This window comes from Nematolebias whitei, chromosome 7 (genome assembly GCF_014905685.2).
Source record: "Nematolebias whitei isolate Nwh7 chromosome 7, NemWhi1, whole genome shotgun sequence".
NCBI classification, from domain to species: Eukaryota; Metazoa; Chordata; class Actinopteri; order Cyprinodontiformes; family Rivulidae; genus Nematolebias; species Nematolebias whitei.
In genome coordinates, this window is record NC_056504.1 from 12,792,104 (window position 1) to 12,814,833 (window position 22,730).

General features: G+C 40.7%; 1 protein-coding gene across 1 annotated transcript in view; it reads right to left on the reverse strand.

The window, feature by feature from the left end:
* Window positions 1-22,730, reverse strand: part of cdh4 (cadherin 4, type 1, R-cadherin (retinal)) — a 446,399-nt gene that overhangs the window by 72,529 nt on the left and 351,140 nt on the right. The window contains exons 6-7 of the mRNA XM_037679124.1: window positions 4,974-5,129; window positions 65-209 (exon numbers count right to left, since the gene is read on the reverse strand). Coding sequence (XP_037535052.1) covers window positions 65-209; window positions 4,974-5,129 — 301 coding nt within the window. The remainder of the gene's footprint in view (window positions 1-64; window positions 210-4,973; window positions 5,130-22,730) is intronic.

Sequence of the window (22,730 nt, forward strand, 5' to 3'; positions counted from 1 at the left end):
ATATTTGAAATTAAAAATGAGCAGCTCTGCTCAGCTTGATGATCTTCACTGTGTTCACACTCACTTGGTTTGGAGCCTTCAGCCACGGAGCCGTTATAAACTTGGTTTTGAAACTCGGGCCTGTTGTCGTTCATGTCGATCACATAGATGTACAGATCTATGGGGTTCTCCACTTGGTTCCCATTTATGTCCACTGCATGAGCCCGGAGCTGGAAACACACAGACACAAAAGGAAAGAGAAATCATTTGCATTCAGAGCCGAACCTGAGCTTTTATGAATATTCTGAATACAGCTCCGTTTATCTTTGACAACAAGTCGCTGGCTTGATTGATACGAGAGGCTGCAGATTCTCTGGACTGGAACAAACTCAGCAACACAACACAACCTTGACTTTGTTAATTGGCAACTTCATTTATCTGGCAAACCTCCTGCTTTCTGACTGCCAAACAGGGCGTGAGCATCCTGTCGGTATCCTGGCACGGACAGCGTCAGCGCAGAGGGGGCAAATAGTGAAATGTTCCAGACGCACAACCAACACTTATTTTGTTGTTAGCACAGCCAGAGGCCTGAAAAACATCAGAGAGGTGTTGCTGCTCAAGCTGTGGCTCCTTTTTGCTCAGGGAGAGCATGTTTGTCTTGGATTGTTTTGACAAAAGCCAGCCATTTGGATGGATGTCTCTGCCTGATGAGCTGTTTCCTGACAATGCATTGGGTGAGAATAGGAAAAAAAAAAGGAGAGAATGAGATGGGAGGGGGGGGGGGGGGGGGGGGGAAAAGGTACAGGAGTAACTGCTTCTTGTGCGAGTAAATGAGAGGTGGAAATGTGAGGCGGCAGGGTGTGGGGGTTTGAGTAAGAGGTGGGGGAGCTCTGACACATGCAGTCATCATCTTAATCTTCACCACACCAGCAATGCCCCACCAGTCCGTGCTAACAATAGCTAACGCTACGTAAAGCTTTGTAACTGCAGCTGGAACCCAAAGCGTCCCCATTCACCAGGACGTCCAACTCATTCAGTCGCTTCTAAATTCAAGTCCTCATCAGAAATCTTATTCAACGTGAAACTGAACATGGAGGAGGGTCCCTGCTCTGGCCAAAACCAGACAAATATTTAGTCTGCACACAGTCGGGGAGGCTCTGCCTGTCAGCCTTTTTACAGCAAACCGTGATGTATTGCGGCTGTGACATGAAAAGATTGAACGTCGACACCTGCTTTCACCGAAAACACCACCCATCATGTCGGCTTTTGTGTCCACCTGTCAAGGATGCTCTGAATCCCTCAGCATCCAAACACCAACTCACACACATCATGCACATTAGCGTGGATGCTGACGTGCACAACGTAAACGCTGAGAAGCATACGTGGCTGATCACAAAGAGCCCTCTTTAGCCTCCTAATGATGCTTGAGATGCTGGTTTTTCATTGGCTGAAGCACAGCAAACAAACAGAGAGGAGAGCAAACAAACAAACAAACAAGCCCAATCTGTTTTCTCAGCTGTGCCCGCTGACGATGTGCGACTGTGATATGTGCGCCGGCTGCCTCGGTCCACGGGCGTGCGTGTGGAAGTGGGATAATGATGCGTTTGTGTGCTGGTGTGAAACCGTGCGTCCACTGTTCGTGCACCACTTTCTGTGTGTTCTGGTTTGTTGTCTGAAATCTTTATACGTGAACGCGTCTGTGTTTGTTTTTACATTTCTGTCAGCGCTGTCCTCCGCGTTTTCCTCTGATGATTTTCTTTTTTGTGTGTTTGTGAGCCTGGCAGCGGCGCTGAAAACACGATCTGAAGGTCTGGACTCCAGAGGAGCGAATGCCGCGTGGACTGTAGAAATGTTTATGCGAGGCGACATCACTATTCTCCTGAGTGAGCTTCACAACGACTACACCACCCACACTGATGGACTTGATAAACTAGCACAGATTATATGAATCTACTGTTTCTATTTCTGATGAAATGCTGATGCAGCTCATCCTATTAACAAACCTACAGTATATTTGAATAAATATGAGTATTTTTCTAACAAATAACTTGGAGAAGTTGTTCGATTTTTGAAAACAACAGTGTGAATGCTGAATCAGCAGTCACACTGTTTTCCTGTTTTTTTATATTTTAGTGAGATTATTGCGATCTAATTCTCCATACTTTGTTTTTTGCCATTCATATATTAAAACTTTCAGCTCATACATGAACTTTATTTACAGATATTTGTTCCTTAGAAATACAGTGAGATTTCTTCATTTCTTTTAAATACATCTGCCTCATCACTCGTTCATTTTTTGTTCTTATGTTACATTTAGTAGCATTGATTGATTTAGTGGTCTGCAGTCAGAAAAGGGTGGGTTGCTCTCTTCAGGTCGAGGGTGAGGTTCTGCCTCAAGTGGAGGAGTTCAGGTGTCTCAGGGTTTTGTTCACGAGTGAGAGAAGAATGGAGCGTGAGATTGACAGACGGATTGGTGCAGTGTCTGCAGTATTGCGGACTCTGTGCCGGTCCGTTGTGGTGAAGAGGGAGAAGAGGCAGTGTAGAACCGCTGCTCCTCCACATCGAGAGGAGCCTGTTGAGGTGCTTCAGGCATGTCCGACTGGGAGGAGACCTCGGGGAAGACGCTGGAGAGACTACGTCTCTCAGTTGGCCTGGGAATGCCTTGAAGTCCTCCCAGAAGAGCTGGAAGAGGTTGTGGAAAGAGATGTCTGGGCCTCCCTGCTCAAGCTGCTGCGCCCAAGACCCAACTTCGAAACAAGCGGGAGATGAAGGATGGATGCTAAATTTAGCTTTCAGCAAGAGTTTTGCTGCTTTTAGCTCCTTCAACAAACTTAAACAATATAACTTAGCACTCATCATTCATGCTGCATTTCATCAAAAATACATTATTTTGTTTAGGTTTAACATTAAAAGTGAAAAGGTGAAAAGCAGGTGGTAATGCCTTTTGTGTGCTTGCTCATTTGTCTGTTGTGAGCAAAATTGCAGATGACACAGCAGTGGTTGGATGCATCACAAACAATGATGAGTCCAGCTACAGGCAGGAGGTAGAACAAGTTTTCTAACTGGGATTACATGCACAAAACTTATGTGTTGTTTTTCTGTAAGGGTAAGCACAAACACAATATTATTAGGAGAAAATGTCTAATTAATGTGTCCCAGTTTGTCATTTGGTTAATTTTGAACAAATAATAAATGTTTTATAGAGTAATTGCAAATTAAGATATGCATCAATGAGCAATTTGTTGAAGCTTAATTTGCACTTTGTAATCTATAGTTGACTTTTAGTTTGATCTTTTTTCCTGCAGGTCTGGCTCAAAAACATTTAAAACATTTCATGGAGTCAGTTTTTCTTTTGAATCTGACACAAGTGTATAAAGCAAACAACAACCCTCCATCTTTTCTAAAATACACAGACTGTTTCTACCACCCCCCTAAAGAGTTTATAAATAAAAATTAAATTTTGTTTACTCAGTTTTTCTTGTAGTCTAAGTTGTCTGACTCAAGCTAACTCCCACTCTCATCACCACACAGATCTCTTTCTCCCAGTGCCAGTCTGTCAGAAACAGCAGCCTCGTCTCTTCTTTTCCCTTTCGGACCAAAAACTTAACAAGCAAAGTTTAGCTCTGTGCGTGCACCGAGCACATCACAGAGCTTCCTGTCAAGTTGGAAGTAAGTAAGTCATGGACAAATTTACCCCTGGGTACAATTCTGGCTACATTCCCTTGCGTTAAATCATATTGGCATCACTGGCAGCGTGAGACCGCTCAGTCTAAAGACGAGGTGCAATCAAGTCAAAGCGCCTTCAACCTAACATGCTGCTTCCATGCAAGCCTGTGTCAAATGTTTACAGAGTGCTCGTGGTTTTCCAGGGACCAATAACCTGGCTGATTTATTGATCCCTGTTTGAGTTTAAAAACAGGAAGGGAAAGACAGAAAACACACACAGGAGTGAACAACAACCACAACACAAGACAATCACAAGCCTCTTTCCTTGATTCCTACACTGTATATACACTGTGCGTGCATTAATGTTTGCAGTGTGTGCAATAAAAAAGACTCATTCTTATCCTGTCTCCAAACACAAAAGCTGGCCGTTGAATTAGCTCTATCAGCAGCCTGACCATCGATCATGCTGACAGGCACGTAGGCGCCGTGAGCTCGACAAAACCACTCACCTCGAGTGCAGGTGTTAGTGTTGGCTGGTATGAACTGAAACCTCTAATGTGCATATAACAACTAATGGGTGAGCGTTCGAATATGTCTCAAGTGGTCTGGATATTTAATTCAAACGTCTACAGGAGTTTAACCTGGAGATCCAGCGAGGGAGAAACCAGTCATGAACTCAACCCTTCAGCCTCGTGTGTGTGTGAGAGTTAAATCCTACAGGCTGCATGCAGCTGTCAGGTCGCCCCATTGATCATTCCTGCAGCTCAGAGTGCAATAGGTAACGAGAGGGTCTGAAATGCACACAAAAAGAAAAGTGGAAGGACACTTTGGGAAACCGAGAGGAGACGGGGAAGAGGAGAAAAAAAAAAGTTGCTTGCTGAAGATGTAAACAAACATTTATCAATCTGCAGGCCATCCAAAGAAACACACCAATTTGCAGACACACTTCTAAAGCTGCACCTGCTCATTAGCGCCCATGGTAAGAAGAAAGACAAGTTTTCCTTCACATCACCTTGGCTGCCCCCCCATTCCATCTCAGCGCTCCGTGCAACAAAACCTCCAATCTACAGGAAATGGCAGCACAAGTGTCAGTGTGTTTTGTCGAGGCATTCTTTCTTCTTCATATCGTTGGCTTCAAGATCATTCATGTCTTGAGAGGCTTGTTTGAAGGTATGGAGGAGCCGCTCTTCTGAATGTATGTTAGAAAAGAACAAAAGAAGCCGGGAGGCGAGAAAAGCCATTTCCTCACAGGGATAGCTGGGAAGTAACGAGACAGATATAATTGGGGAAAGAGTGATAACAGACACAGAGCAGACGTTCTGCCTTACATGGAAGGATGCTCTCTCCTCTCTGTCCAGGGGTTGGGTGACAAACATGTTGCCACTGATGGGGTCTATGTTGTAGATTCCAGTCGGGGGCTGATCGGCGCCCGCTCCGGTTATGCTGTAGCGGATGCCGACAGCCTTGTCCTGATCTGAGCGGATCTGTGGAGAATTAGAGAAACAAGGTCAACACAGAAGGGAAATCTGTTCTTTAGTCCCAGCTTTTTAGTCTCCTCCAGCGTTTGCAACCAAAAGTTTAAACTGTTGACGGCAGATGGTGATGTAAGCCCACAGTTTGGGACAAAAGCGGTAGTATTTGGGAAGTTTACTTAATGGATTAGGATAACAGTTCCCCAAACATGTTCAACCTACAGTCTGAATGCAGAAATAAAAGTGAACGATGCCCAGAGTGTAACAGATCTGCAGCCTGATGATTCTGATACAACTCTGAGTTTCCTCTTTGTCAGGTCTCAGCAGACTGACGCTTAAGATGACGACCTTTCAAGATGATGTAAAACTGACTCATGATTTTATTTAAAACTCTATCTGACTGAAACTTATCATCCCAGATTATCTGTTCCACCTTTAACACCATGGGTGGTATTTCATACAAAACTCAAATGCCATATTGAAAGAAGTGGTGCATTTTACTTTGAACAGGTTTCAGTTTTGAAGCTTCTCGTGTCAAACAAATAAAAAAGATACAGATTGTTTTGTACTTTGCAGACTATTGAAGAAAAATTAGATTGAGATTGGAGCTTTTTTTCCCCAGTAGGATTCAGATTTGTTAGCTTCAAGGATTTTGTTGCTTCACCAAATAATACGACAATAATCAGATTGAATACTGAAAGTATTAGAACTCATAAATTGGCATACAAAGGCAATTGCCCTTTACTGTTGTTTTGTTAAATAGAAAGGATTAAAACTTGAAGGCAATTTATTCTTTTGGATAAAGAAACTGCAACAGAATCAAAAAGCAAATGCCCTTCTGGAAGAACAGAATGCTCATTCAGTCCCTCGTTTGGGCACTGAGTGTTGAACGATTAAAGGAATCATTTTACATTTTGGAATGCAGATCTTGTTGCTTGTGTTCTTTAGATAAAGGAATGAAAGATGTTTTACAGTTTTAAAGTACCTCCAAACACTGGTAATCATAAATGTAGTGGACTAGGCCTACGTCGAAACTAAGTCTAAGGTCAAAACTCTTGACCTTTAGAACCTTGTGGGACAGGAACTGTCATTTCATGTATTTGAATACATAGATACAGGTTCACCCATCCTGAGACTTTCTTTCTTGAAGATTCAAGTGAAAAGAACACTCTCTTTTTATTATCATTACTATCTTACAAATGTTGATAATCAAAGTGTCTTAGTTCAAACCATTTTAGATGTTGCAGTGAACTAATCAATTTTATTAACTGAGTAATGATTTTTATTCTCATGTTAAAAGCTGTTGCAGAGTAATTATGCATTTTTCTGATTTCTGCTTTTGAATGAGCAAGTGTGTGCGTTTACAAGGTTACAGTCAAACGAAAAACAAGTTGTTATGTTAAAACTGTCATGTTTTAGAATCCTCTCAGACGTAAATAGAGATGTTTTGCACCTGTTTCTTAGACACGCCAAAACAGAACCCTCTCGGTCTGTGAGAACATTTCTGAGCTGTCTCATAACAATTCTCGCTGTCTCTAACCTCTTACGTCACAAAAACACACCCCTTCTGGTCGTTTCTGACCAATGAAAAATCCCAAAAAGTGAACCGGGAAAGAGTCTTTAAAATGTCAGTACTTCCTGGTCTACACAGACTCACAGGGACTCAGAGTGACTTACGACTCACGGAGTTACAGAGTTCACGGAGTTGGAGAGTTGTCAGACTTCTAGAGTTCTGGAGTTCTGATGGAGTGCTGTTGGAGTTCCTGACATGACAACAAAGCTCTTCCGAGTTCCATGGGATTATAACATTTTCCACTGAGGTGAATGTGTGTCGAACAGAGCCTCGCCACTACTTCTGACGGGCTACAGCCAATCTAAGGAGACGCTGGACCGGTAGCGTTAACGGAACACCATATCTGCTGATTATCATCAGAAAGGTAATGGGTCAAGTTTCCTACCAAGCGTACCGAGGCGAGCTGGGCTTCTGATGGAGAGTGTCGGTTCTGGTGTACATTCAATTTCCCTCAAACCCCATCCTTTACTCCCTCTAAACTTCTTTCCATCTTTAAACTTTCCTATGAAGTAGAAATTCTCCCAGATATTTAGAAATGTCTGTGTAAAATGCTCACCCACATTCATGTGGGTAAAAGATCATAGTTGTACAGTTTTCATAAATGTCTTTGGTGCAGCAACGGAAAAATCATGGCCGTATGATTTTTCCTGATTGATTGCTTATATTGTTATTCTCATAATTTGCCAAATTAATGTAAATGTTTGATGTTAAATTTGATTCTGTAAATAAATGACCGCATTCATTTTGATGGGTCAAATCTAAATGACGTCTCACTTTGCATTTCCTTAAATTCAGTGCACGTTTTATTCAGTCCAGAAAAATGAGGAACTCGCGTTAAATGATGAATATATCCCAGCATCTGTTCATCTACATAAACATTAAGTGGGAAACAGTCAGTTTGACTTCATTTTCTTTGAGCTGTTCCCTCTTCACGGGTCTCCACAACGAGTCATCTTCATCCATCTCACTATGTCCTCACTCCAACTACCTCCATGTCCTCTCTAACTGCATCCACATATCTCCTCTTTGTCGTTTTCCTGGCAGCTGCATTTCTAACGTCCTTCTACCAATATACCCACTGTCCCTCCTCTGGACACGTCCAAACCATCTCAGTCTGGTCTCTCTAACTTTATCTCCCGGTTGTTCAACCTTTGCTGTACCTTTGATGATCTCATTCCTAATCTTATCCATCCTTGTCACTCCTAAGGAGAACCTCAACATATTTATTTCTGCCACTTCCAGTTCTGTCTCCTGTCTTTTTGTCCATGCCTCTGTCTCCAGACCATACAACATAGCTGATCTCACCACTGTCTTGTAAACTTTTACTTTGACCTTTGCTGACATCCTTTTGTCACAAATCACCCCTGAAACTTTTCTCCATCCACTCCATCCTGTCTGGACTCTCTTTTTCACCTCTTTAGCACACTCCCTATTTTCCTGGACAGTGGACTCCAAGTACTTGAAGTCCTGCATATTTGTGACCTCTGCTCCTTGTAGCCTCACTGTTCCACCATCCTCTCTCTCATTCACATGTACTCTGTCTTATGGCTGACTTTTATTCCTTTTCTTTCAAGTGCGTACCTCCACGTCTTTAAGTTCTCATCCACCTGTTCCCTGTTCTCTCCACAGAACACAACATCATCTGCATCATAGTCCACGAGGATTCCTGCCTGACCTAATCTGTTAGTCAGTCCATCACCAGAGCAAACAAGAAGGGGCTCAGAGCCGATCCTTGATGCACTCCCACCTCCACCTTGAAGCTATCTGTCACTTCTACAGCACATCTCACCACTGTTCTGCTGTCCTCGTGCATGTCCTGTACCAGTCTAACATACTTCTCTGCCACTCAAGATTTCCTCATGCAATACCACACCTCCTCTCTTGGCACTCTGTCATATGCTTTTTCTAAATCCACAAAGATACAATGGAGTTCTTTCTGACCCTCTCTGTACTTCTCCATCTGTGGTGCTCTTTCTTGGCATGAAACCATACTGCTGCTCACAGATAGTCACCTCTCGTATAAGTCTAGCTTCCACAACTCTCTCCCAGATCTTCCTCGTGTGACTCATCAACTTAAGTCCGCTGTAGTTGCTACAAATCTGTACATCACCCTTGTGCTTAAAATGAGCAGAAGCACACTTCTTCTCCATTCCTCAGGCATTTCTCACCCTCAAATATGCCATTGAATATTTGAGTCAAAAACCTCACTGCCATCTCTCCAAGACATTTCCAAACCTCCACTGTTGTCATCAGGTCCTACTGCCTTCTCCTTCTTCATTCTTTTCAGAGCTTTCTGAACTTCTCCCTCACTAATCTTTCTCACTTCCTGGTCCACAGCTTCACAGCAGAAAAATTAATAATGTTGTCTGTAGAGCCTGTGCTCAAATGAGCCTGTTCAGAACCAGGCCAGCCAGGCTCCTCATGACTATTGATGAACGAGTCAGTCTCTGTGAGGTGACTAGAGCTGTCACATGGTAGAAAACTGACATAAACAGGTAAGGCAAGCCAGAACGTGTCAAATGCTGGGCATATGGGTGTGAACAAACATGTTAAAGCAGATGAAAACAATGTTAATAATAATAAATAATAATAATTAAAGAAATCACAATGTTTTTATGGGAACAATACAGTATTTGTAAGAAAAGTAAAAAAGAAAAGTTCATAAACCAAAAGTGCCCAGTTCAGAATGAGCTGAACACTTTAATATATCTATGGCTAAACTATACAAAATTTGCAGAAGTAAATAAATTTGAAAAAATAAAAAAAGTATACACAAACGAACAAACAAACAACCCCCCCCCCCCCCCCCCACACACACACACACACATACCCACAAGAAAACTATTTTGTGAAGCTGAACTTGGACAAATAACTTGAATACAGTTGTAGAGGGATATGGGGCTGGATATTTATTGTAAATGATCAGTTTTGAGTTAAGCTCATAAGATATGCATTTATTATGCAAATAACCTTGTTGTGTGGGCACCACCTGTCTTTTAGAGGAAAAATCAGTCTCTATTAAACCCCAAATTAAATGTAAACTGAAACGTGAGTTCTTTCTCGTGTTTAAAGGGCATCAAATCAGTTAATACACACAGATACTGCCAAAATAATCACAAATTCAGTGAATTTAATGTATTTTATTATAAAAATAATAATCTGTGATATATGTGATGAAAATTATGCATAACAAACAAATGAAAAACAAATAGCTTTGTATCAAAGGTCTAATTGATTATTCAAATTAGTGAAACTTAAAAAGGCAGATTTTGGACTGGTTCTATTTGTGATGTAGTTAAAATCATGTCTAAAGTGAGCGGTAGTTTGTCTAAGATTATTGTGATGTAGGTTCACCAGAAAGGCATTGAAGAGTCTCTTTCACCTGGACGAGATGTCAGAATGTTTCCAACAGCTGCTTAAAATGATACCAACAAGGCCTGAGATGTTCCGGTGACTGAGAGGCTGATTTTTCCTCAAAGTTCACCTGTCATCGGTTGGAGGGAGGAAGGTCCAGCCACTGGCTCTGAAGTCAGCTGAGATTTACCACTCTGCGATGTGATGGTTCTGGTTCGGTCAGGTTCTGTGTCTTTCTCTCGTCCTGAGACGTCTGCAGAAAGGTTGCTTCTCTCCTCTCGGAGTCCAGTGCAGGAACTGTTTTTTTTTCTCCCAGTTCCGAGCTCCCGTGAAGTCTTCTGAGATGAAGCCTCCGTGAAGTGTGTAGTGAAAGATGATGTAGAAGTATGGTATGGTATGGTATAAAGTTTATTCATTTTAAAAAAGTACAAAACAATTCCATAACAATATAAAAAAAGATACAAAAGATTTAAAATGAAAGGCAGCAGAAAGAAGAAAAAAATCTTATTATATCTGCCCCTTTTTTTCAAACAATTATTTCAATCATAATAATTTTCAAGTAACAGAACAAAATGAATAACTTTCTAAATTTTCTAATTCAGTAGATGTGAAGAAGTGAAACTTAACTGTCTGTGTTTTTCAGAGGTGAAGGTCCACCTCTCGGAAGAGGTGGATCTAACACTTTGTCATGTTTTTATAAAGGCCTATTAAATAAACATAGTCCTTTTTCTCTCTGCCTTAAAATTCACTCTTCTTTTCAATAAAAAAAAACAACAAAACAAAAACTTTATTAATCCCAGAGGGACATTATATGTAAAATTATATTTAAAAGAGAAAAATTATTATCTTAAAGAGAGATTACTTAAAACACACATTTTCGTGAATAAACATTCAGATATAAAATAAAACAGAAATTATATTTTGGAGTAACATGCAATGTTCATCAAAAGGTGTCACTGTCCATCTCCTGAAAAGTAAATGTCATTAAACAAAGGGGTTCTTATGGTGTTATCCTCCTGGGAACCATTATGGGACAAGTACTCCTTTCCGATAAAGGAAAATATCAAAGTAGCGAGTTCGGATGTTCCTAAGCTTCGAGGTCAGTTGAACCAAAACTCTCATTCAAACGATCTGTCCACTTCATGGGAAATGAGCTCATATTGGCAGAGCTTAACACAGTGACAGTTTTTTTTCAATACATTCACATTAGTGTCAACTAAGAAGTTTGTGAGCTGAGTTAAACACCTGCAAAACCAATGTCTGTTTGTTCCCGAGGGAATAGATGCATCTTATTTTAAACAGTTTCAAACACATGAATGATGTTTGTTCGAGATGAGGTGAACTGTTTCAGAGGTGGTGTTCCCCTACACAGTTAAGTGACAAGCAGTGATTAACTGTTATTTTATTAATTTTTTATGTTTCTTTTAATAAGTGGAAGGCAGAGGGCAGTGGGGTGGGGTGGTCTCTAAACAGGGATTATGGTTTAATAATCCACAATGAATTAACTGGTGTATGATGCTAAAAGTCATTCATAGTTATTTGCTTTATTTGAAACAAAGCAAGTTTAATCCAGACGTTATTATTGGGAATTAAGTGTTTTGCTAGAATTGGATATTATTCTCTATACCCCGGAAGATATTTTACTGACACATTATTTTAATTTAAAAGTAGAGTAATACTGGCACCTTACAAAGCTTCACTTAGACACTTACAGTCATATACAGTATTTCTACACGTTGAGAGGAATACCTACTTGTTTAATAACTGTTAAACTAAATCACCATGGCAACAGCTGAAGGGTCATACTAATCAACGTCAAAGTTTCTTTTTTTGTCATATGCACCACATGTGGTGGAATGAAATTGTGTACAGAGTCCCGGTTACATCAAACAAAAGTACAAATTGTAAAGAAAAACAGTAATAAGATCTAAGATATGAACTAAGTAATAAACTAAACTAAGAATACACTAAGCACTAGTAGTATAAAAACAATACGTCGATCAGCAGCAGCACGAACATGAGTCTGCGTGAGCAGATGAGTTTGAATGAATACAGAAACATGAAATAATCAGCAGCATAAGATCAGCAACATGGATAGTCAGTGATTTTTTTTTTTTTTTTCATAGTGATAATCCTGATTAAGGATTCATGAGTCTAACAGCTGCAGCACGGTGGCACAACTGGTAGAGCTGCTGCCTCTCAGCGAGCAGGTCCCCGGTTCAAATCCTGGTCCGGGGGCCTTTCTGGGTGGAGTTTGCATGTCCTCTCCGTGCATGTGTGGGTTTTCTCTGGGTACTCCGGTTTCCTCCCACAGACCAAAAACATGCATGTTAGGCTGATTGGTAACTCTAAATTGTCCCTAGGTGTGAGTGAGAGAGTGAATGGTTGTTTGTCTCTCTGTGTCCCTGTGATGGACTTGCGACCTGTCCAGGGTGTACCTGCCCCTCGCACAGTGATTGCTGGACATGGGCACCGGCGACCCCCGTGACCCAAAATGGAAGAAGAGGGGAAATGATAATGGATGGATGGAGTCTAACTGCTTCAGGGTAGAAGCAGTTCCTCAGTCTAGTGGTTCTACACTTAATGCTCCTTAACCTCCTTCCTGAGGGAAAAAAGTGTGTGTGCTGGGTGAGTGGGGTCCTTCATGATGCAGGTGGCCCTCTATTCCTACATCTGGAGGTTTAGACGTCTGTGATGGTGGGGAGACTGACTCCAACAGACTTCTGTGCAGCCTTCATCACTCTCTGCAAATATTTTCTTTCTGCAGCTGTGCAGCCTCCATGCCACACGTTGATGCTGGAGCACAGGATGCTCTCCACTGCACACCTGTACAAGGAGGTGAGGACTGAGCTTCCCAGACCAGCTCGCCTCAGCCGCCTGAGGAATGGTCAGAACTTCACAACCACAAATGGAAACACTATTGGACCAAAAAGGTTGTCACAACTTGTAGCTTCACATCAGAGAAACAGACTGACGTACAGTCAGTGTTGTGTGGTTCAGGTTTAGCTTTGACAGCCATCTTAAATCAGGTTGACTTCAAGTTCATCAGTTATAGATGAGCATCTTTTGATTACTTTCTGAAAGATTCATTAAACCCTTCCAGTGGTTTCTGAGATATTTTGCTAACAGACAAGACTAGCTTGACTCCAAAGTGTAAAAAAATTAATAAATCCTGAACAATTAGTTAATACTTTGAATACTCACTGGGTATTACTTTTACCTAACTTATGAACTTTAAGCTCAGTTTTGTACTGATTGTAGTTTTTATCTTGTTTTTCAGTTTTTATGTCTTTAGTTTAACAAAAACAAAAAAAAAAGGTGTAGCTTCGTGATGTTTTCAGTGCAGCAGTAGATCTCTGTAAGCATTTCAAGTTGATTCTGTTCAAATCAGAGACAATAACCCTGTGGCAACAAGTCACATGAAGTGTTTTCAACAATCAAAGCTCAGAGTCTGAGATCTACCGGAGTCAGTTTCTCTAACAACAAACAAGAAAGTCGGCATGAAACAAAATGCTGTTCTGCACTTTTTAAATCTCTGGGCTCCTCTAAAGAGTCGAGGCTGCTTTTAGTTGAAGTCTCCTTAATTGAGTCAACGACTGTGCTAACAGGAAGTATAGCAACCGTCACTTCCTGTTAGCCACCTCATAAAATGTAGGAACGTGGGATAAATGTGTTTTTATAGGTTTTATGCAGATTTCTACTTTGTATCTATGTCCATAAAAAACTTTTTTCACAGCAGATGTTTGCAAAACAACATGAAAACAAGCAGGAAAAGATGCTGTTTTAACTCTTGTTTCACTTTCTTGTGTTTAAAGAAGACTGGGAGCCCGTCTGGAGAACAAACCCATGACGGAGAGTCCAGGATCCACGACCAACAGAAAGCTAAGAGAGCTGCAGTGGCTCACTGTGTAGAGAAATTATGGGCTACACAAGAAGCCAGAAATGATGCCGTTCCGGAAAGAGTGAAACACTCCAGTGATTTCATGATGAATCCATGAGAGACGTCAAATTCAGCAGGAAGAAGAATCAAATTCTGCCTGCGAGGATGGAACGTCAGCTCTGCCATTAATGAAGTTTGGATGCAGAGGACAACCAGAGACCTGAAAGCTGGGATGAGGGAGATGATTCCTTCTGGAAGAAGGTGCACGAAGGAAGTCCGACAGCTATACGAGCATGTTGGGAGGCTCAGAAGCCACATGGAAATTAGAGTCCGACTGCATCCATCCAACAAATCAACACTGTCAGCTCTGAAGATACTGATACACCTAATGAGCTGAAGGACCAAACACAGGATGATGACCTTATTGAAGAGACACTCGTCACGTTGTTTTATGAAGACACACCAGTGATGACAACTCCTCTGGAGACACCAGAGACATGTCCTCCTGAGGACACATGTCCTGAGAACATACTAGTGACTCCACATGATGAGGATCCATCAGGACTGTCTCCTAAAGAGATAACTCAGTCATTAAGTGTTCCTCCTGTTACAGACCCCAACCTGAGAGAAGATGTTCACGTCTGCTCGTGTTTTCTGACAGAGTCACTGGAGCAGGTAACTGTCTGAATGCTAACACTTTAACCCCCTTTTTGTTGTCTTCATTGTCGAAGTCAGACCAGGGCTTAATTTGAGCCGGATCCCGCTGGAACAGAATCCGGGAGCGTTCTTATTTTGACAGGGTGCTTCCGGTGACTATTTGCTTGGATCCGATAATGCTCAGGCTTACTAATAATAAAGTTATTGATAAATATGACTGCCTTGAACGAATAAAACTTATATTGGGTATGTAATCTGAAAATAATTACATAAACACTCATTTTAAACACAACAGCACATGATCTGCCTCTTCAAGTAGCCTTTCCTTGTCTACCCTTAAAGAAATCTCGGCCTTTAAAAGTGTGACGTGCTGAGCAGGCAGTTGTACACGGGCAGGCGCCTGGAGGTTCATATGTGGAGTCAGACAACAACGAGTAGGGTCAGAGTCGGGCTTGGAACCGAGTCTAACTTGATGGCTCAGTTAGGTAAGGGGGGCGGGGGGGGGGGAAAGCTTGACAGAAGCAGAGTGTTTACAAATGTAGGTAAACATAGATGTTTAACAACCTGTTAAAATACACCAAAATGCAGGAAATTGCATCTAATTTATTAAACATTTTCAGGGGGAGGACCCCCAGACATCCCCACCCCAACCTCCCCCCACCCGTACTCTATTTGTGTTCCAGCATCCTTCAGTTTACAAATTAAGCTCCGAGTCAGACACATAAAAACAACTTTACTATATAAACTACAAGACTGCGGTTCTGTTTGTGGTTCAACAGAAAAGAAGCTGCTTAAAGGAATATGTCTCCTGTCATCAAGAAACGAGGTCCAGGCTGCTGCACAGACGCTGCAGAAACTTCACTTTGCTCCGATCTCTTTGTGCAGACCTGATGCTGCACACAGGACCTCTGTGGTGACACCTCTGGCCGAGACTCCTCCTCAAACCAAGGCTCCTCAAACAGAGAAAAAAGAAGCTGGAATATCTTCAGAGCCTGTCAGCAAAACAAGTAAGTTCAGTTCTTAAACTAGTAATTGAAAGCCGATTATAGAGGTTTGTGAGCCCTAAAATATTTGTTTTAGATGAGTTAAAACATTGATCAAAGGTTCCAGTGTGAAACAACTGAAGCAGCCTTATTACCAGTTGACCACTAAGCTTTTGTTTCCATCATAAATTAATTTTTTAAACTTTGTAATCAATCATAATTTGTGGCTCAATCAAGAAATGTGCTATAACTTGATATTTTCCAAAATCTGAAACATTCCCACACAGACGACAGGATTTTGGTGAAATGAGAGAGAAAGCCCCGCCCACTTTAGAGCTCCGCGTTTGAGACAAACTTCACATTTAAAGTTTAAACCAGTGACAGAGAGCAGGACTTTAGTTGGATGAACTGGTGTTTTAATATCTTTAATGGTTTTTATACAATAACAATTTAGGTTTTGTGATATTTTTAAAATGTTACTAAAGAATGTTCAACTTACAGAAAGATGATCTTTAACGTTTACATTGCTTGTTGTAAACAAACCTGTTTACTCCAATAAACTTTAAACTTTTTTAACCAATACATTTTTAAAAATGTAGGCATTTTATTGTTTAACATTTTAACTTTGCGTTGTACTACACACCAAATTAAATTTAAACCCGTATCTAGTAAATAATGTTTATAATAAATAAATGCCATATTTCAGTTTTTGTTGTTCATGAGGAAACTTTAAATCAGATTTCCAGTAAATCCAGTCCATTGTCGTCTGTAACCCGTTGAGTTATACAACACATTAGTGGCTGATGTTTTTTATTTAGTAGGCCAGAAGAAAACGAGTGCGAGCATCCTGAAGACTGAAGAAGAGAAACGATGTGGAGCTGCTGGACAAACCTCTGAGAAGCCTCATGTCTTTGAGCTTCAGTCCTCAGAAGACTGGGGACATTCATTTTCCTGAGCAGCATTTGTTAAAGACGTTCAAACAGTGTTTGGAGAACTTGTAACTGTATGCTATCTTTATTCAAATTAGCTTTTTTTTTTTTTTTTTTCATTTAGCCTTTATTTATCCAGGTTAGTCTCATTGAGCCACGAGAACTCATTTTCAAGAGAGACCTGTTTAGGGAGCACATGGTGGGGTTAAGGGCCTTGCTCATGGGCCCAGAGTGGGGCGAATGAGGGTGGGGGCAAGTGTGGGTGTTTCAAATGAGTTTATTTTGATCTTTTAAATGAACAGGAACCAGAAACAGGAGGGGATGAAAATGGTCCAGGCGCTGACTCAGCACCATCCTGGTGTCCTGAAGACCAAACTACAAGAAGTTTGTCTCGTCGTCTGTGACTGTTGGATACATGTTTTTATGAATTTATTTCATAATTTGATGTAATTCAGCCCTAATTCAGCGAGTGAACTCTGCACTGGTTTGACTAATGGTGTCATTTTTGCTACAGGTGCTAAACCTGCGGTCCTCAGTGTCCTGTGAAGACATCAGCACTCTGGATGAGCTTTACGTTTGTCTGAAGACCACAATGGACCCACAAGTTGAAGGAACAGGACGAGCCCTGCTGCTGAAACTGGCTCAACCCACAAACACTTTCATCCATCAGCAGGTCAAACTGGTCCTGGACGTCATGGTGGAAAACTGCACCAGAGCCGAACTGTCAGCGTGTTGCTGAACGCTGGACTGAAGTAAGAGAAGACCCTTCATCCATGTTCAAAGACTAAACTTACCATGTCCTCAAAGTTAGAAAAGTCTTATTTTTTAATTGTTGTTCATTTCCATGTTTTCAGTTATCGCTGTTTCACCGTTCCAGAAAGTTTGGTGCAGCATTTGCATCAAGTGTCTGAGAACATCGGGGTGGATTACATCTTAAGAGCAGGAAGGACGTTCACAGAACGCTTCCTCACTGACGCTGCTAAGATGTTTTTGGATGCTGCTCCAGATGTGAGGTACGTCTTGATATTTGAAAAATGGACTGATTAGTTACATTTGTGTCATCCTTCTAGTTTGTGATGCTAAAATCTTTATTTCAGTTTGTCTTAAAGTTTCTAACTTTGTGATAAATGTGAACTCTAATCTCTTAGAGGCATTATGGACCAACAGTCCTTCAACAATTGGCCCCACCCTCATTTCCTAAAGCTGTGGATCAACATTGTTCCAGAAAAGGAGCAAAGGTCGCTTGACAAGATTGTAGAAACAGTCAGGACGTGGGACTCTGGCTGCAAACAGCTGGTTCAGGACACATGAAAGTCCCACAGTCTGAAAGAAACCAAACTCTGGAGGAGATTAGTGGTTTTGATGGACGTGGGACCAAATGTTGTTTTTTTTCCTTAAAAAAAACACACAAAAAAAAACAACTTGAAACTCATTACTATGAGTTAGGTGTTGGTTTATTGAAGGTTCATCCACCACAACTTCAGTGTCATATTCCCTGCAGGAAGAGAAGAGCCTTCATTTGTGTTACGTACCGTGCACACAAAGATAAAGACAGGACTAGGACCTCAGCTGGACCTTTATATTTACCCAAACCTTTGTCAAATACAAACCTTAGTCAATAAATCTTAAAGTTTAAACTCAGCAAATAAAGAAATAAATAATAAAACACAAGCACATCCTCCTACACATATACACAGCTCGAACATTTGACCAGTGAGGTTTTTATAAACGTGCAGAAAATAATTAGTATAACAGTTTGGAGGTTTAAAATTATTACACAATGAAATGCAATGGGAGCGGCACTGTGGCTCAGTTGGTAGAGCTGTTGCCTTTCAGCGAGAAGGTTGCTGGATCGAATCCCGACTGGGTGTACAACTAGATGTTTGTATCATTCAAACAGCACTTCCTGTGATGAAGGGTTGCTTTTCATGGCAGGGATGATTTTTTGGCACAAAACGAGCAGACCCGTATGGAAAATAAACAAAATATCATTCTAATGTTTGAATGAACAATGTCAATTTATTTCTACAGCACATAAAAACAATAAACTCTGACCAAACTGCTTTACAATTAAGTCAGCTTAAAAAGAGTAAAAATCACATCTTGTGCCACTCACAAAACATAAGAAGGTTAACAATAAAATACAATAAAAATCAGCTCTAACTGGAATGTAGATGCTAATAAGATCACATAAATAAGACGGGGCCAGACCATTTAAAACTTTAAAAACAAGCAATAAAATCTTAAAATCAATCCAGAAGTGAACAGGAAGTCCGTGGAGAGAAGCCAGGACAGGGGTTATGTGTTCATGTTTTCAAGTTGCTGCTAAAAGACGAGCTGCTGCGTTCTGGACAGATTGTAAATATGCAAAGATGATTTATCTAAACCAACAAACAATGAATCACAATAATCCAAACGAGAGGTGATAAAAGCGTGAATCACCTTTTCCAGGTCTCTGGAAGGGAAATATAGCGATGAATTTTAGTTGGAAGAAGCTGGATTTCCCAACTGCATGTATCTGTTTGTCTAATTTACAAGTACTATCAAAAATAATCCCCAGATTCTTGACAGTGGAGTGGCTGGGGCCAAGAGTGTCATCAGCGTTACATTTATCAAAGCTGATGATTTCAGTTTTATTTTTCATTTAGATTCAGAAAATTTAGTTTTAACCAGATTTTAAGACAATACCATATACATTTCTGTCTGTTTACTTCTTGTTCAGCACTTAGGTCTTGTTTTAGAGCTGTGGGAGCTTGGTGATCACTGCTGTAATTTAATAACCCCGAGGCAGCAAGTTCGACACCGGGTTGCTTCAGCAGGGATTTCTGGTGTAAAACAACTGCCAACTCTTTCATGTGGGTTCACTCCCTGTGGCGACCCCTGAAGACGGGAGCAGATGAAAGAAAAATTACATTAATATGGTCTTTTTCTCTAAAATCACGAGATTTGGTATTTTGGTCATTTGTGTTTTTTGCTTTTTGTACTATCACTGTGGCTCAGTTGGTAGAGCTGTTGTCTCTCAGCGAGATGGTTGCCAGATCAAATCCCAGCCGGAGACCTTTCTGGGTGGAGTTTGCATGTTCTCTCCGTGCATGTGTGGGTTTTCTCCGGGTACTCCGGTTCCTTCTCACAGACCAAAAACATGCATGTTAGACTGATTGGTAACTCTAAATTGTCTCTAGGTGTGAGTGAGAAAGTGAATGGTTGTTTGTCTCATTAGGAACATATACTTTAGATAACATACACATCCATTTAAATTATTTCTATACATAAATACATACATTAATATTGGTATGAGTAATACTGTAACTTGTAAAATATTTTATTTTATGTTGATTATTAGCATGGTTATTGTGTTGTATGAATACACAAATTAACATTATTACACCTTTACTGTAACACTAATACCTGACTCTTGGACAAATAGCCAAATTAAAATATTTGTATAATAAATCAAATACAAGGATCTTCATATAATAAAATAAAGTTCAGCAGAATCAATTAAGAAAATGCTAATTTGCAGGTGTTTTAGTTGGGTCTCACTTATAAAAAGGGTGATAAGTCTAATCATAACATCTGTTGTTCAACTTCACCCCAAGGTTTCGACCATAATAAGGTTTTTCCCTCTGTTGGGAGTGAATCATCACCATGGTTACAAGTGAAAGGGAATAATCAGAGTCAAATGGAAAATAAGGTACGTTCGACTCTTTTTTCTCAATATCTCTCTCTTCCCTGTCTATGCAATTTTCCTGGTCTGTGGGGCTGCAGATCATGCATGAAAATGAAATTACTTCATCCGTTCAGCGGTGACGGAGTCTGCTGCATAAAACATTTCACTGCTCCAACATGATACCCCCCTCTCTTAATTTTCAACGCGGTGCTTCCACACCCACAGTGAGGCACTCCGCTGCAGCTTTCACCGCCACAATTTTCATTTCCTGAGCTCACTTCACACAAGATCCATTTGTGGACTGTGCAGGTAATGCACAGTGTTGTGTAACCTTTATCAATTGCTGCACTTAGGCTGTTCCACTTGGCATACATGCGTCACGATGATAGTGGAAGACTAATTATGTTCATTTTCCAGCTAGTATACGTCACTCAAAGCAGGATGTAGTTATAAACTAAACAGCAAAGCTCCATTGTTTGTCATCATTATTAATGCCATTGATTTGGACATGCAGTGTGTTTTGAAAAAGAAAACATGTCCAAAAAAACTCCAAACCCTGACGACCATTAAATCCATAATTAGATGAAAATCATAGTATTCCTTTAAGGGATACACACCACCCTCTGTCTTTCATACCAGATTTTTAAACTAATATTTTATAATGCTGACAGAAAATAAGTTACAGTACATCAGGTCAAATTTTGTAGTGTTAGGCTTTTTTTTTTTTCATTCAACCTTTACTTAGACAGGTTAATCCCATTGAGCATAGAGGACTCATTTACAAGAGAGACCTGATTTCAACAAAGAATGATGACAACAATGGACAATTATAAAAGATGGCAAAAAAAAAAAGTAGCAAAAACAGAGTACAAGGCAAATGTAGAAAACTAAAAACAGGAACATGTCTGCATTGGTCCTTGCCAGGAGTCCAACAGATTCTTAAAGCCACTTAGAGAGGTCAAGGTCGAGAGCTTCAGATCTTTTTGCAAGATATTCCAGGAAACAGGAGCGGAATAGGAGAATGCTCTTTTGCCAAGTTCAGTCCTCACTGAGGGAACACTGCAGGTAATAATGTCTTGAGAGCGCACGCTGTAGCTGCACTCATGCAGAGACATGTAGGAGGAGATGTATGAAGGCAGCAGACCAAGAAGTGATTTAAAGATGAAAATGTACCAGTGAGAGAGTCTGCGTGAAGTTAATGATGTCCAGTTAACCAGTGAATACAGGGTGCAATGGTGGGTACGATAATCACAGCCAGTTATGAATCAATGCACCGTGATAGACAGCATCCAACATCTGCAGGGTTCTTGTAGGAGCGTTCATGTAAATATTGTCACCGTAATCAATGGAGGGAAGGAAAGTCACAGATACAAGGTGTTCCCTAGCATTCAGAGTTAGACAGGATCTGTTTCTGAAAAAGAAACCCAGTTTAACTTTCAGTTTTTTTACTAGGTTTTCCACATAGAGCTTAAAAACGAGATGCGAGTCGACCAAGATACCCAATATATATATAACAAACTCAATAGGGACACCATTTGAGGATGCAAATGGAGGAAGAACTGCTGGGACCGACTTCCTGTTTGAAAAAAGCATCTCTTTGGTTTTATCTGCATTTAAGACAAGTTGGAGGCGGAACAAATCGACTGGATGATGTCAAATGCAAATTGCAAAAGCCGGAAAGCCTTAATAACTGTTTTAGCTCAACAATAAACAACTGTGTCATCAGCAATGAAAATCAGCATAGTCAAGTCAAATCAAGTCATATTTATTTATAGAGCACAATTTAAAACAGATAGACTGTTATCAAAGTGCTTAACACTAAGGGTAACACTGAGAAATAAAAAGCAGTCAGAATATACCTTAAAAAATTAAAACAACAGCATTAAAATGAAGACATGGAACAAGAAATACTAAATCAACTCACACAATATGAAACGCCAGAGAGAACAGATATGTTTTTAGCAGGGATTTGAACACAGGAAGGGAGGTGGCATGCCTAATGTTGGGGGGTAGGTTGTTCCACAGTTTGGGACCCATAACTGAAAATGCCCGATCTCCTCGGAGCTTCAGTCGTGTTTTTGGAACAACCAAAAGCAGCTGATTGGATGAGCTCAGAGCCCGAGAGGGAACGTATGTTCCAGTAGCTCAGAGAGGTAGATGGGTGCGAGGCCATTTAGGCACTTATAGGTCAGGAGGAGAATTTTGAAATCAGTCCTAGTTCTCACAGGAAGCCAGTGTAGGGAGGACAGAACTGGTGTGATGTGCTCATAGAATGATACCCCCCTCCTTACATTTCTATGAGCATAGAAATGTAAGGATGCACATTACCTATGTAGATTGTAAAGAAGGTGGGCCCTAAGACTGAGCCTTGTGGTACACCATTGTTGACTGTTAAATAACTGGAGGAAGTACCATTTAATAAGGCAATAAGGCATGATCTCATGCATTATTGTTAGAACTCGTTAGATAGCACTGAGTATGTTGAGGATGTCTCTCAACCCCAACCACATAATTTAAACTCAGTAACTGTCAAATTGAATATATTATACATATGTATATACTTTGTA